This window comes from Geotrypetes seraphini, chromosome 3, assembly GCF_902459505.1.
Source record: "Geotrypetes seraphini chromosome 3, aGeoSer1.1, whole genome shotgun sequence".
NCBI classification, from domain to species: Eukaryota; Metazoa; Chordata; class Amphibia; order Gymnophiona; family Dermophiidae; genus Geotrypetes; species Geotrypetes seraphini.
Genome location: NC_047086.1, coordinates 225,983,159 through 225,996,742, shown reverse-complemented (window position 1 = coordinate 225,996,742; position 13,584 = coordinate 225,983,159). Strand labels below are relative to the sequence as shown.

Sequence of the window (13,584 nt, the reverse complement as noted above, 5' to 3'; positions counted from 1 at the left end):
TTTTAATTTGGTCTCTGAAAATTAGTCAAAAATGTATTAAAATTAGTCCAATAAAATTATCACCGTAATTCCATTTTCTATTTCTAAACATTTATCAACACACTACTTTATCCTAAAGCAAAAAAATAGCATTTTTTTTAGCTTTGTCATGTGGTTTCTGCTTTCCTCATCTTCTTGTCATTCTCTTTCTTCCATACACTGTTGGCCCCTTCCAAAAACTGTCTGTCTCCCCCTGCCATCTCTCCTCTTGACCGCCCCCCCCCCTTTGCTCTGGCATCCATCATTTTCCCTCTGTTCCCTCAAGGTCTGGCATCTCTCTCCTTTCATCTCTCTTTCCCTCCCCCCTGTGGTTTTTAGTATCTCTCTCTTCTCATTTCCTCCGCTCAGATCTGATATCTCTGTCTCCTTCCCCGTTCTCTGGCATCTCTCTCTCCTCTCTCTTCCCTTTCCTTTCCTTCTCTGGTCTTCCTTCTTTATTTTCTGTCTCCGTCTAAATTAAATTATTTCTTACTATGCAGCCCTCAGTTTCCCTCATTTCACTATGTCTACCCACAGCACGCTACCCCTTTCCCTTACCCCTCCACTATCTCAGTAACTCTATCTTCTTTCCCCATCCAGCATATATCCTTTTTCTTTATCCCCTCCTTCCATCCAGTATGTGTTCCCTTTCTCCACTTCCATTCAGCATTTGCTCTCCCTTCTCAACTGACATCCTTCTGCCCTCTTCTCTCCCCCCTTCTCCCCACTTCCATCATCTGCCTCCTTCTCTCTCTCTCTCTCTCCCTTCTCCCCATTTCCATCATCTGCCCCCTTCTCTCAATCTCTCCATCCACCCCAGGCCCATCTCCCTCCCTTCCTCTCACCTTTCCGATTTTGGCAACAAGATCAGCAATGGGCCCCCCCCCCCCCGTGATGACACTCAAGATCGACAATGCTCCCCCCTGGCAACGGCACTCAAGATTGGTAATGGACCTCCACCAGCATCAACAATACTTCAGATCAGCAACGCGATGCTCAGTCCAAAGCTTCTCTCTGATGCGAACTGCCCGGGCGGAAATAGGAAGCTGCGTCAGAGGGGAAGCTTTGGGCTGAGCACCGCATTGCCGATCTGAAGTGCTGTTGATGCCCGGGGAGAAGGAGGCCCGTTGCCAATCTTGAGTTCCATCGCAGGAGGGGGGGGGGGGCCCGTTGCCGATGCCACCCATCACCGTTTGGAAAAAAAAAAAAAAGCTCTCTTTGCCCTCCTTCAGCGGGCCCCTTAACAATTTTGGGCCCTAGGCACGTGCCTACTGGGCCTATCTTTTAATCCAGCCTTGGACGTGCGCTTAAATGGAGTGTGCACGTAATTGGAGTACCACTTTTTAGTCATGAAAAATCACAGTATGCTGTAGTCAAATGCAATAAAACTTTTATTTAGCATAAAACAAAACTAAAACAATTATACACGGTTCAGTTTTAGAAACAGCACTGTTCCATCTAATGCAATACAGTATATTGTAAACCTTTTTTTTAACCAACATTCTACTGAAATAATCAGTCATTCTTTTCTGCACGCAGATTACACGTTTCAGTCTGTGTATCTGACTACTGATGCTGTAAAACTGGCCATAGTCGTGACATCCATTTATCTCCAGTTAATAACGCAGCCTGTGTAGGGACTTCAGCGTGTCTGAAAAGAAAACAATCTCTGTAGGTGTTTCATTAGTCATGACTGCAGCAGTATCTCCATCCTCATCAGACTCTTGGTTGTCTGCAATGTCCTTTTTTTTTTTTCAAAACTTTTTATTCAAAGAACCAGATACAAGCACAATAGCATAGACATCAATTTTCAATGTACAACAAACCAAAGAGGGAACAAAGAGAATTAGCAAAGATAAGTAGAGTCCAGGCTTGGGTTCTTTAGCCCGGGCTCAGCGATACTCCAACCTGATGAAACCCCCCTCACTCCCTCCCCAACTCTCCCTCAACCTACCTGCAGTGTCCTTTATGACTGTATAGATATCAGAATTAGTGATGCAAGATGATGTGGGCACATCGTTGTCAACAGCGACATACAGCTCAAACTCTTGTGGCGAGAGTCCAACAGGGAGCTCGATGGATGAAGTGTCAGCTTCAGTTGTCTCATCAGATGCATGAATGAAGCTCGCCCGTCAATAGCAATTTGAAATCGTGGATGATGAGACTCAACTCCACGCCTCCTGTACCATGTGAAGAGAGTCAAGCACTGTCATTTTTCTTGCGAGCTCAATAGCCGGGAGGGGGGAGAGACTGGATTTAATGCTTGTATCAATCACTGCCATCACATATCTTAGGACAAGTGACATATAATGACATTTGAAGTTGGTGATTATCCCCTGGTCCATCGGTTAGATCAAAGATGTCGTGTTTGGTGGCAGAAACATGAATATAATGTTGGTTAGTCGTACGTTATCACACAGCATTATAATGTATCTCCTATGCCTTCTCATCAGATTGTCAAGCTTCTGCAACCATTCAATCCACAGTGTCGCCGTCATCCATGTGTTTTTGTTGTTTTCATATTCAACAGGCAGGTGTTTAATATTTTTGAAGCACCGAGGATTTTGATTCTTCCCAATCATCAGTGGCTCGAGTTTTTCACTACCGTCAATATTGCAACTGAGCAGCAATGCCAATTGTTCCTTTGGCACCTTAAAGCCAACAGTGTTGCTGCGTTTGAAAGCCAATATTCCATCAGGGATGGCACGCCATTACAGGTCTGTCTCGTCGGCGTTGAAAATGTTGCATGGTTCATATCCACCAATGACTGATGGCAACACTTCCATGACCCCTCTTTCTGCACCAAACTCATTAGCGTCTTGTTTTTTGATTGTACAAAAAATACAAAGACAACCTTTCTTATAACTCTCCAAATTACTCTTTAAGAATCAGAAAATGGAAGTCTCTAGGCTAGACTGTTTTCTTTCATAATTCAGGAACAATTTCCTTTATTCAAAAAATTTTTGGGTGCAATATTACATACACAACAAAAGAAAAGAAGAACCAATGATCCACAGAAAGATCAATCCAACGATGAAAACAAAAAGCTGGGGATACTGATGTTCTGAAAATGATTTATTGTACACTTTTACACATTAAAACCATAATGATTACACGGTCTGTGTTTCTGCAAACACACATTCCTCAGGGGTCCAATGGTTTTCAAATGCACAGATAAAGAATTGGACTGAAAACAGTCCAATTGTCTTTAAACATACTCAAAATTTAACGCTCCAAATAAGCGATTTTCCATGCTATTTATGCTTATTTGCAGCATTTTATCTGTGCATTTGAGAACCATTGGACCCCTGAGGAAGGCATGTTCGCCGAAACACGGACCGTGTAATCGTTATGGTTTTAATGTGTAAAAGTGTACAATAAATCATTTTCAGAACATCAGTATTTCCATATTACATACAACCATGTATCATGTATTGTTCTCCTTATCTTTATGACTCTTGTATTATAACAATTTAAAATGTCAATAAATATTTTAAAACAACAAAAAGATGGTAGATAGAAACAATTGACTTGTATTACTGTTTTATTCAGACTTGTATTTTATTTAGTGCAGTGTTTTTCATTATGTATGTGAACTTGCATTGGCCTAGATTCCAGAGAGCGAATTATCAAATGCAGATAATGCATGCATAAGAAAAATCGTAGTGTTCTCGCGCAATATTTCAACTAGGAGCATACCTGAGAAACATTTTTATTTCGATCTCTAAGGGACCCAAACAACAACAACAAAATCGAGCGTGCCGTTCGCTTCTCCAGCCAGCTTTAGCTCCGGCTTCCCCAAATCTCGAACACGCTCGGCGCTCGACTCGCCGTGCCTGTGAGGGGCGCCGACTGGGGAATGCGCTCGGCGCTCGGCTCGCCGCGCCTGTCTCCTGGCACCGGTACCGGAAGTTGCCGGCGGGAGGGGGCCGGTGCGCAGGTGAGAGCCGCCGCGGCCGGGCCGGAGCAGCGGGAAGGCCGCGGGGCAGCACCGGGCTCGGTGGATGCGGCTGCGAAGAGCTCTCGGCCGGCCAGGGCGCCCGGGGCAGCGGGCTCAGGTAAGGGTGGCTGAGCTGCTGCAGGTGACCCTGCCGGCTCCCCGTTAGTGACAATAATCGCAGTGGGACCTGGAGGGAGACGTGTTGCCGTGCATTTGCTGCGGTGGCCCCCGGACGGGGCATGTGCTGGGGGGGGGGGGGTTCCTGCCCCTCCGCTCCGCCTGACGCCAGAGCTGAGCGATGCGTTTGTTTATTGACATGTTGGACCCCGAGTTGCATCTAAAGACTTGGCTTACGACCCTCCAAACTCTGCCACCAGAAAGTGTCCGACTAGTATTTGCGCTTGATAAGGTCTGCTGCTTTGGATTTTGGCCCTTTCTCTGAAATTGTGTTGTGACAAAATGCTGCTAGATCAGTTTAAAAAAAAGAAGTCGCGCGCTTTGTCTCGGGAGGTGGGATAGGGTTGTACGCTTTTTTTTTTTTTTTTTGGGGGGGGGGTTGGATCTGGTGTTTCAAGGCTTTGGGATGAAATATAATTTGCTTAAATGTGTGAAGCATGTGAATTCTGCTTTCCCTGTTCTTTTTTTTTTCTCTCTCTCTCTCGTTTCTGTAGCGCTTTAATTGTTAATGCAACTGTTAAGTCTTAGGTGTACGGTATGAATAATACCTGAATAACTGGCTTTGGCAAATTGACTTCCTAAAACTTCTTTGATTTGCTTGGCAGTCAAACAGTTCGGCTTTCTGCTGAGGTGGGCTGAGATCTACATGGTGTCTTTTCAGCATCAATTCTTTCGTTTGTTTTTTAAAGATGTGGATCTTATGCCTGTCTCCACTCTCAAACTTTATAAGGATTATATACACACATTCAGTTTCGCAAGAATGGGACATATAACAGAAAACTCTCTAAGCTGAAATGTTAATGGAAAGTTGTCTAGCTGGGATGTAGAACAAGCTTTATAACCTGTATTTCAGCAAATAGTATGGTAAAATCAGGGCACTTTACAACACAAATTGAAATTATTTGGATGTAGCTCACACTTTTACTTTACAGTTCAAGCTGAATTATGTTTAAATATGGTAGGTATTTCTTTTTTTCCCCTAGATCATACAGTCTAACAGCAAGATTTATTAACATGTTACTGCTGTTAATGAATGTTAGTAAATAAGTTGCATTGCATACTTGTGGCAAATAATGCACATTTTTAATACCTGTCAACTCACACTAACATGCAGTGCACTTTAATAAATCCAGCTCTAAGTTTGTAACTGTCACCTGAGGCAAAAAAAGATAAAGGGCTTGCTTGAGGTGATAAGGAATGGCAGCAGAAGAAGCAGGATTTGAATCCAATTATTTAACTTCCTAGCTACCTGCACCCACAAAATACTTAGTAAATAGATGATGGTGTAGAACAGGGGTGTCAAAGTCCCTCCTCGAGGGCCGTAATCCAGTCGGGTTTTCAGGATTCCCCCAATGAATATGCTTGAGATCTATTTGCATGCACTGCTTTCATTGTATGCTAATAGATCTCATGCATATTCATTGGAGAAATCCTGAAAACCCCTGGTGTAGGAAAAGCAGTTGGCTCATAGGCTAGAGTGCAGGAATAACAAAAATACCTTAAAAGTAGATTTTTAAGTTGCACATTTATCAAGAACTTGTAATATTTATGAAACTTCAACTCTTGAGTGCTTTTACTTTCCATTTTTTCTTCCGGATCCAGTGGGTATCACTCACATGTAGCAGTCTATACTGGTCTGTCTGCCAAAGAAGTTAAATATAAGGCAGCAGCTCCGTCCTTATCCTCTTTGCAGATCTTAGCATCAGTAGTGCTCAACCCCGTGAGATCAGTATTCATTCAGGTTTTTAGGATAGTCACAGTGAATGTGAATGAGAGAGATTTACATGCTTACAACCTCCATTATATGCCTCGGGGATATCCTGAAAATCTAGTGTCGGCTGGGGAAATGGATTCAGTTATTCCTTTACTGAACTGCTCTACCTCCTATCAGGACTATATTCTTTCTAAACAGTATTATGGTAAGTGATCTCTCTCTATAGTTATTGACCATTGTAAACAAAGTTCTGGTTCAGACTCATCTCCTGTCCAAAATTAAGGAAAATGTTATCAAACCCAATTCTTAAGAAGCAGGGTCTAGAAGATCCTAGTAACATTTACTGTTATCTACTGAACAATTTTCCAACAGTGAACAAAAGTTGCACACCTATAATGTAGGGTCTTTTTTGGATGAGGTGAAGATCTTTCTTTGTCAGTCAGGATTTCTCCAAGGTGTGGTACAGGCTGTGATGCTGGAATTAACAGCTTCCCTGTCCAGAAGGATTCACTTTTGCTCACCGCTGCATTCAGTACATTCGACCACACACTAAGGATGCCAGTGTAACAGGTTATTGACACCAAAGGGGCCATTTTTTCACTAGTAACTTTTTTTTACAAGCTACTCTTTGAATGGAGAAGATCTTGTTCAGCAGCTAGGCTTCTCTGATGTTGAAAGCCTCAAGGATCAATATTATCCCCAATATTTTCTCATGTATACATGAGCCCTCTGATTAAGATTATTCAAAGTTACAATGTTGAGTGTCATCTTGGAGATGACATGTTTATTCACATGGTTGGATACCAGAATACAGCAGTGGCCGTGTTAAATGCCTATTAATCAATTTGTTAGTCTTTCATGTTGAAAAAATAGTGTAAAGTGGGAACTTCCTTAAGTGAGCAGAATAGAGCACATTCTTTCTGTTTCCATGTGGTTTAACTTGAATAGGCATATGTACAAAACTTGTCTGCTGCTTGAGCGTCCTGTGGGATTACAGAGTATCAGTGGCACCCCAGCTTTCTTCTGTTATTCAAATGACTTAGTTTCTATGCAGCGGTGTATAGTCGGCTTCCTCTGCACCTGGCGGACAGAGACTTAACCCCTGTTGTATCAACGATTATTGTAGTTCTTTTATGTTTCCACCAGACTCCAGAACATGGTAGCAAGACTACCAACTAGGTCCAAAATAAGAGACATGGCATGCAATTTGTGGTGATGTTTCATTGTTTTTATGTTTTCAGTGGATTTTTTTCTCCATCATTTACAAATGCCTTAAACTGGCTCAGAATCCCTCATTGACTTGATGCACTATTTGTTGCCTGGATCATTATGATTATCCCAGCAGGATCTGTTATCACTTCTTCCCTTTTTATTAGTTATGTTAGAGGCCACCTGATGTAGCACTTGTGTTTACTTTTAACCAATCTTGTAAAATTTGCTTGATTTGCATATTTTGTTTGGAGCCCTGGAACTTGCCCTTTAGGAAGAGACTGAACGCTGGGCTATGGAGGTTCATTGCAACTGTATTTGCTGGAGTGAGCAGACAGTACTGACTATTATTGTATGAAATATTTGTGTTATGGAATGTTTGTGCATTTGTCTACTTTAATATTTGTTTTAAGTCAGGGGTGCATGCACTGCTTTCATTGTATGCTAATAGATCTCATGCATATTCATTGGGGAAATCCTGAAAACACGACTGGATTGCGGTCCTCGAGGAGGGACTTTGACATCCCTGCTCTAGGGTATATATAGTTAGGGTTTCCAGTCTCTTCTCATAAGTCTTTTGGCAGAAACGTCCTACCATTTTCGTTGTCTTTCTCTGGACCTCTGTACAGGGGCATCAACACCTTACTTCTACTGGTCACGCTTCTCTCTATACATCCTAGCATCCTTCTGGCAACAGTCACCGCCTTGTCACACGTTTCTTTGGCTTTCGATCTTCAGCCACTATCACCCCAAGATCTTTCTCCCCATCTGTGCATATCAGCCTCTCACCTCCCAGAACATACGGCTCCTTCTGATTTCTAATCCCCAAATGCATTACCGTATTTTCTCGCATATAACACGCGCGTTATATGTGGTTTTTACAAACCGCGCATACCCTTGTGCGTTATACGCGTGAGCGCGTTGTACAAATTTTTTTTACATAGTTCCCCCCCCTCCCCCCGACGCCCGATTCATCACCCGGAAGGAGCGCTCGCACTCCCACCCCGAAGGACCGCTCTCACCCCCACCCGAAGGACCGCTCGCAACCCCACAGCCTCCCCCCTCCCCCATGGAGAAGCTGTCTACCTTGTTTCCGGATGCCAGCCCAGCTGCTTCCTCTGCCGGCGGTCCTGCCCCTTCTCAGAGCCCTGTGCTGCGCTGTTTCCTCTTCAGGCGGTCCCGCCCTTTCTCTGATGTCAGAGAAAGGGCGGGACCGCCGGAAGAAAAAGCAGCGCAGTAGGGCTCAGAGAAGGGGTGGGACCGCCGGCAGAGGAAACAGCTGGGCTCGCTGGCATCCGGAAACAAGGTAGACAGCTTCTCCATGGGGGAGGGGGGGAGGCTGTGGGGGTGCGAGCGGTCCCTCGGGGTGGGAGTGCGAGTGCTCCTTCAGGATGGGGGTGCGAGCGGTCCTTCAGGGTGGGGGTGCGGGTGCGTGCGAGCGGTCCTTCGGGGTGGGGGTGCGAGTGGTCCTGCGGGGGGGTGAATCGGACGTCGGGGGGGCATCAGGCTTTCAGGGTAGGGACAGGACTTCAAGGGGGAAAGGAGAGTCGGGGCGGGCGAAAAGAGAGTCGGGGTCTCCAGAGGAGAGTCGGGGCGGGCGAAAGAAGAGTCGGGCAGCATGCGCGGTATATGGGTGTGCGCGGTATATAAAAATTTCTGTACATAAATTTGTGTTTTCCGCGCGCTATACCCGTGTGCGCGTTTTATACAGGTGCGCGTTATCTACGTGAAAATACGGTACTCTGCACTTCCCTTAGTGCCAGTAGCAGATGAATCCAGAGACTGGTGGGATAGCACACATCTATCAGCAGATGGAGATAGAGAACTGACTTGCAGGAGTATATCATGGATGGAACCCCTCCTGACCAGTTAATGTGCTCTATCTCCAGCAGGTTGGATGGCTGCTATCTCTCTAGTTCCTGGCTTCAGCTCCTGGAATTGGAAGGATTTTAGCTCCTGTTGCTTCGGTCTCACTAGAGCTTAGGGGTGTTGGCATAATGTTCCAACTTTGGGGGCTACACCTGTGCCCTCCCAGGTCCCTTCCCCACCTTGTTTGGGTCAGAGGTTTTCTTCTCCCGTTGGAAAAAAAAAAACGGAACCCGAGCCAGGTTTGCTGGCACAGTTGCTGTGTGCTGCAAGCAGGAAACACTCCTTATCCCAGGACAAGCAGGCAGCATATTCTTGACTGATGGGTGACGGCACCGACGGAGCCCCGGTACGGACAATTTTAGAGTGATTGCACTCTAAGAACTTTTTAGAAAGTTCTAGCTCGGCCGCACCGCGCACGCGCGAGTGCCTTCCCGCCCGACAGAGGCGCGCGGTCCCTCAGTTTCTTAGTTTCCGCGGAGCTAAGAAGACGCGTTTTCAACGGCTGTTGAAATTTTTTCCTAACTTGCCTTCCCGCTCGCGTAAACGTTTGGCTTAATTTGCCTTTTTTCTTTCTTTTATTTTGTTAAAAAAAAAAAAATCTTTCATTTTTTTCTTCAATTTTCGGTTTTCCCCGGCGGGGCCTTCTGCCACCATCGAAGCCTCGGCCTTCGATTTGGCGGAAGCCGTTTTTCCTTTCATGCCCCCTCAACCGGGTTTTAAAAAGTGCCAGCGGTGTGCTAGGCCTATATCTCTCACGGACCCACACAACTGGTGTTTACAGTGTTTGGGTCCTGAGCATCAGGCCTCTTCTTGCACCCGCTGTGCTACTTTGAAAAAACGAACTTTAAAAAATCGCTTAATTCAACAGCGATTGTTGTTCGGTGCCGAGATGTCCGACCCCGTTCCTTCGACTCCGGCTTCGGCACCGATTCAGTCGGCACCCTCGTCTTCGACGCCGCGTGATTCCACACCGGCATCCTAACAGTCAGGTAAGCCGGCTAAGAAGCCTTCCCCGCTGGAACGTCTTCCGGCCTCGAGTGCAGTGAGCCCAATCCTGCCGCCGGTTCGACGCCAGCGGAAGCGCTCCGCCCCTATAGAGGTGAGTCCCTCGACATCGGGCTCCTCATCTCCGGGGCGTCGAGCGGCACCGCAGGTACCGCAGAAGAAAAAAGCGGTACCGGTGCCATCCCTCGATGACCGCATTACGGCCATCCTTCAGGTGCAGCTGAAGGAGCAATTAGAACGACTCCTTCCTGCTATCATGACACCGAACCTTCCGGTGCCAGTTCGCACCGAGCCATCGGTACCGGTTGTTGAACAACCTGTATCGGTACCGATTGTGGAACCCGTATTATCCACTTCCACTGTTTCGGTACCGCTTCACCTAACCTCATCGGTATCGATGCCAGTCCTTGCACCGGAGCCGAGAGCTCACCATCAATCGGTGCAGACTTCGGCACCGGTGCGTCCGATAACTTCTCCGGACACGGTATCGATGAGGTCGGGTAAGTCGATACGCAAAACCCGACACATGCAAACGTCGACACCTGAGTCTCGGGACCATTCTTCCCATGTAAGGGACCCTGATCTGTGGGGAGACTCAGAGGAACCCTTTCTTTCTGAAGGCGAATGTTCCTCAGAGGAGGAGGATTCGGCTGTCCCTGACCCATCCTCCAAACAGGCCACTTCCTCTTTCTCTAGTTTTTTGAAAGAGATGTGTGAGTCCTTGTCCATTCCTTTGGAGGCTGAATCCAAAAAGTCTAAAGCTTTTTTGGATGCCCTTGATTTTGATCAGCCTCCAAAGGAATTTTTGAAACTTCCCCTTCATGACATCCTGAGGGAAACTTTCTATAAGAATTTAGAGACTCCTTTAACTGTCCCAGGGGCCCCACGTAAACTGGATTCTCTATATAAGGTAATTCCCATTCCTGGGTTCGACAAACCTCAACTACCACATGAATCCTTATTTGTTGAATCCACCCTTAAAAAGACTTCAGGAGCCAGTGTATATGCATCTGTCCCTCCTGGCAGAGAAGGAAGGGCCATGGATAAATTTGGTAAGAGGCTCTACCAAAATGCTATGTTAGCTAATAGGGCTAGTAATTATGCTTTTCATTTTTCTTTTTATTTAAAGCATCTCCTTACCACCATGGCTTCTTTCGAGAAATATCTTCCTTCACGAAAGCATTCCGCTTTTCACACATGCTTGTCGTCTCTTCTCCAATTGCGTAAGTTTATGGTGAGATCCATATATGACACTTTTGAACTTACATCCAGAGCGACAGCAATGTCAGTAGCTATGCGTCGTTTGGCCTGGCTTCGGGTATCCGAGCTTGATGTTAACCATCAAGATCGGTTAGCCAATGCCCCATGTCTAGGGGATGAGCTCTTTGGGGATTCCATGGACTCAACCACACAAAAGCTCTCTGCTCATGAGACGCGCTGGGATACCCTGCTCAAGAATAAAAAGAAGCCTCCTCCGCCAAGACCATACAGGCAGCAATCGGCCTATCAACGCCGTTTCACAGCCCGTCCATTGCCTACCACTGCTCAACAACCTAGGCGTCAGAGGCAACAGCAACGTCAGCCTCCCAGACAACAGCAACAGCAACAAGCTGTAAAACAACCTCCTCAGCAAAAGTCACAGCCCTTTTGACTTCATTCTCCGCAGTATAGCCAGTATCCCTATTCCTGCTCTCCTGCCTCAACCAATAGGAGGTCGACTTTCTCTGTTCCTCAGCCGGTGGGAAGTAATCACTTCGGACCAATGGGTCCTCAACATCATCCGCCACGGCTACTCTCTCAACTTTCAGACTCTCCCACCTCAAAGCCTGCCAAAAGAGTCTGCTTTGAACAGTCCTCAATCAGCCCTCCTTATTCAGGAGGTCCAATCCCTCCTCCTTCTGAACGCTATAGAGGAAGTTCCTCTAGATCAAAAGGGGCAGGGATTCTACTCCCGCTACTTTTTAGTTCCCAAAAAGACAGGAGATCTCAGACCCATCCTGGATCTTCGCGATCTCAACATTCATCTGGTAAAAGAAAAATTCAAGATGCTTTCTTTAGCCATCCTTTATCCCCTTCTAAATCAAAACGACTGGCTATGCTCCCTCGATCTCAAAGAGGCTTACACTCACATACCGATCAATGTAACCTCAAGACCATATCTCCGATTCATGATCAATCATTGTCATTACCAGTACAAGGTGCTGCCCTTCGGTCTTGCCTCATCTCCAAGGGTATTCACCAAATGTCTCATTGTGGTGGCGGCTTTTCTACGCTCTCACCACCTGCATGTATTTCCTTACCTGGACGATTGGTTGATCAAAGACACTTCTGCCCAAGCGGTCCTTCTGGCCACCAACCAAACCATCCAGTTTCTACAACTTCTGGGATTCGAGATCAATCTACCCAAATCCCATATCATTCCCACTCAGAGACTTCAATTCATTGGAGCGATCCTAGATACACTCCTCATGAGAGCTTTCCTGCCATCCAATCGTCTTCAGACCCTTCAGTCTCTATGTCACCAGGTACTTCCTCTGCCGTCCATCTCAGCAAGGCAAATGATGGTGCTCTTGGGACACATGGCATCCACAGTTCATGTCACACCTCATGCCCGTCTTCACCTGCGCACTCCTCAATGGACCCTTGCGACCCAGTGGTCCCAAGCGTCGGACCCTTGCTCACGACACATATCTGTGACATCATCTCTTCGTCAGTCTCTGCAATGGTGGTTGGTATCCTCAAATCTATCCAGAGGTCTTCTGTTCCATCAGCCTCCTCATCAACTAGTCATCACCACCGACGCCTCTCTGTATGCATGGGGAGCTCACTTGAACGAGTTCCAGACTCAAGGTCTTTGGTCAGCCCAGGAGAGGAAACATCAAATCAATTTCCTGGAACTCAGAGCGATGTTTTACGCCCTCAAGGCCTTCCAACACCTTCTCTTTCCTCAGGTCCTTCTGTTGTGCACAGACAATCAAGTTGCGATGTACTACATCAACAAACAGGGTGGGACAGGCTCTCGCCTTTTATGCCAGGAAGCCCAGAAGATATGGACTTGGGCCATAGATCACCATCTCTTCCTGAAAGCTATATACATTCAGGGGAAACAGAATTCCTTAGCGGACAAACTCAGCAGAATTCTCCAACCTCACGAGTGGACACTCGATCCTGTAACTCTACAGTCTATCTTCGATCAATGGGGCACTCCTCAGATAGACCTCTTTGCAGCTCCTCACAATCATCAGCTGCCCCTATTCTGCTCCAGACTTTACTCTCCACACCGTCTAACAGCAGATGCTTTTCTCCTCAACTGGTCGAATCAGTTCCTGTACGCCTTCCCTCCTCTGCCTCTCATGTTGAGAACCTTGTTCAAGCTCAAGAGGGAACGAGCCACCATGATTCTGATTGCTCCGAGGTGGCCCAGGCAACATTGGTTCTCCCTTCTACTTCAACTCAGTTCCAGGGAACCTTTTCTTCTTCCTCTGTTTCCTTCTCTGCTTACGCAACAGCAGGGAACCCTTCTGCATCCCAACCTCCAGTCTCTACACCTGATGGCTTGGTATCTCTCGGGCTGAACTCGACTGATACTCTTTTATCTCAGCCCGTTCGTTCCATTCTGGATGCCTCCAGGAAACCAGCCACTCTACAATGT

At 46.4% G+C, this 13,584-nt stretch overlaps 1 protein-coding gene across 5 annotated transcripts in view; it reads left to right on the top strand.

Moving 5' to 3' along the window:
- Positions 1-3,904: 3,904 nt before the first annotated feature.
- IKZF4 (IKAROS family zinc finger 4) overlaps positions 3,905-13,584 on the top strand; it is a 155,940-nt gene continuing 146,260 nt past the window's right edge. For 4 of the 5 annotated variants that reach the window (XM_033939845.1, XM_033939842.1, XM_033939844.1 and 1 more), the window contains exon 1: positions 3,905-4,076. In XM_033939845.1, the coding sequence (XP_033795736.1) occupies positions 4,023-4,076 (54 nt within the window). In that variant the 5' untranslated portion in view covers positions 3,905-4,022. The remainder of the gene's footprint in view (positions 4,077-13,584) is intronic. The other variant, XM_033939840.1, reaches the window with a different exon arrangement.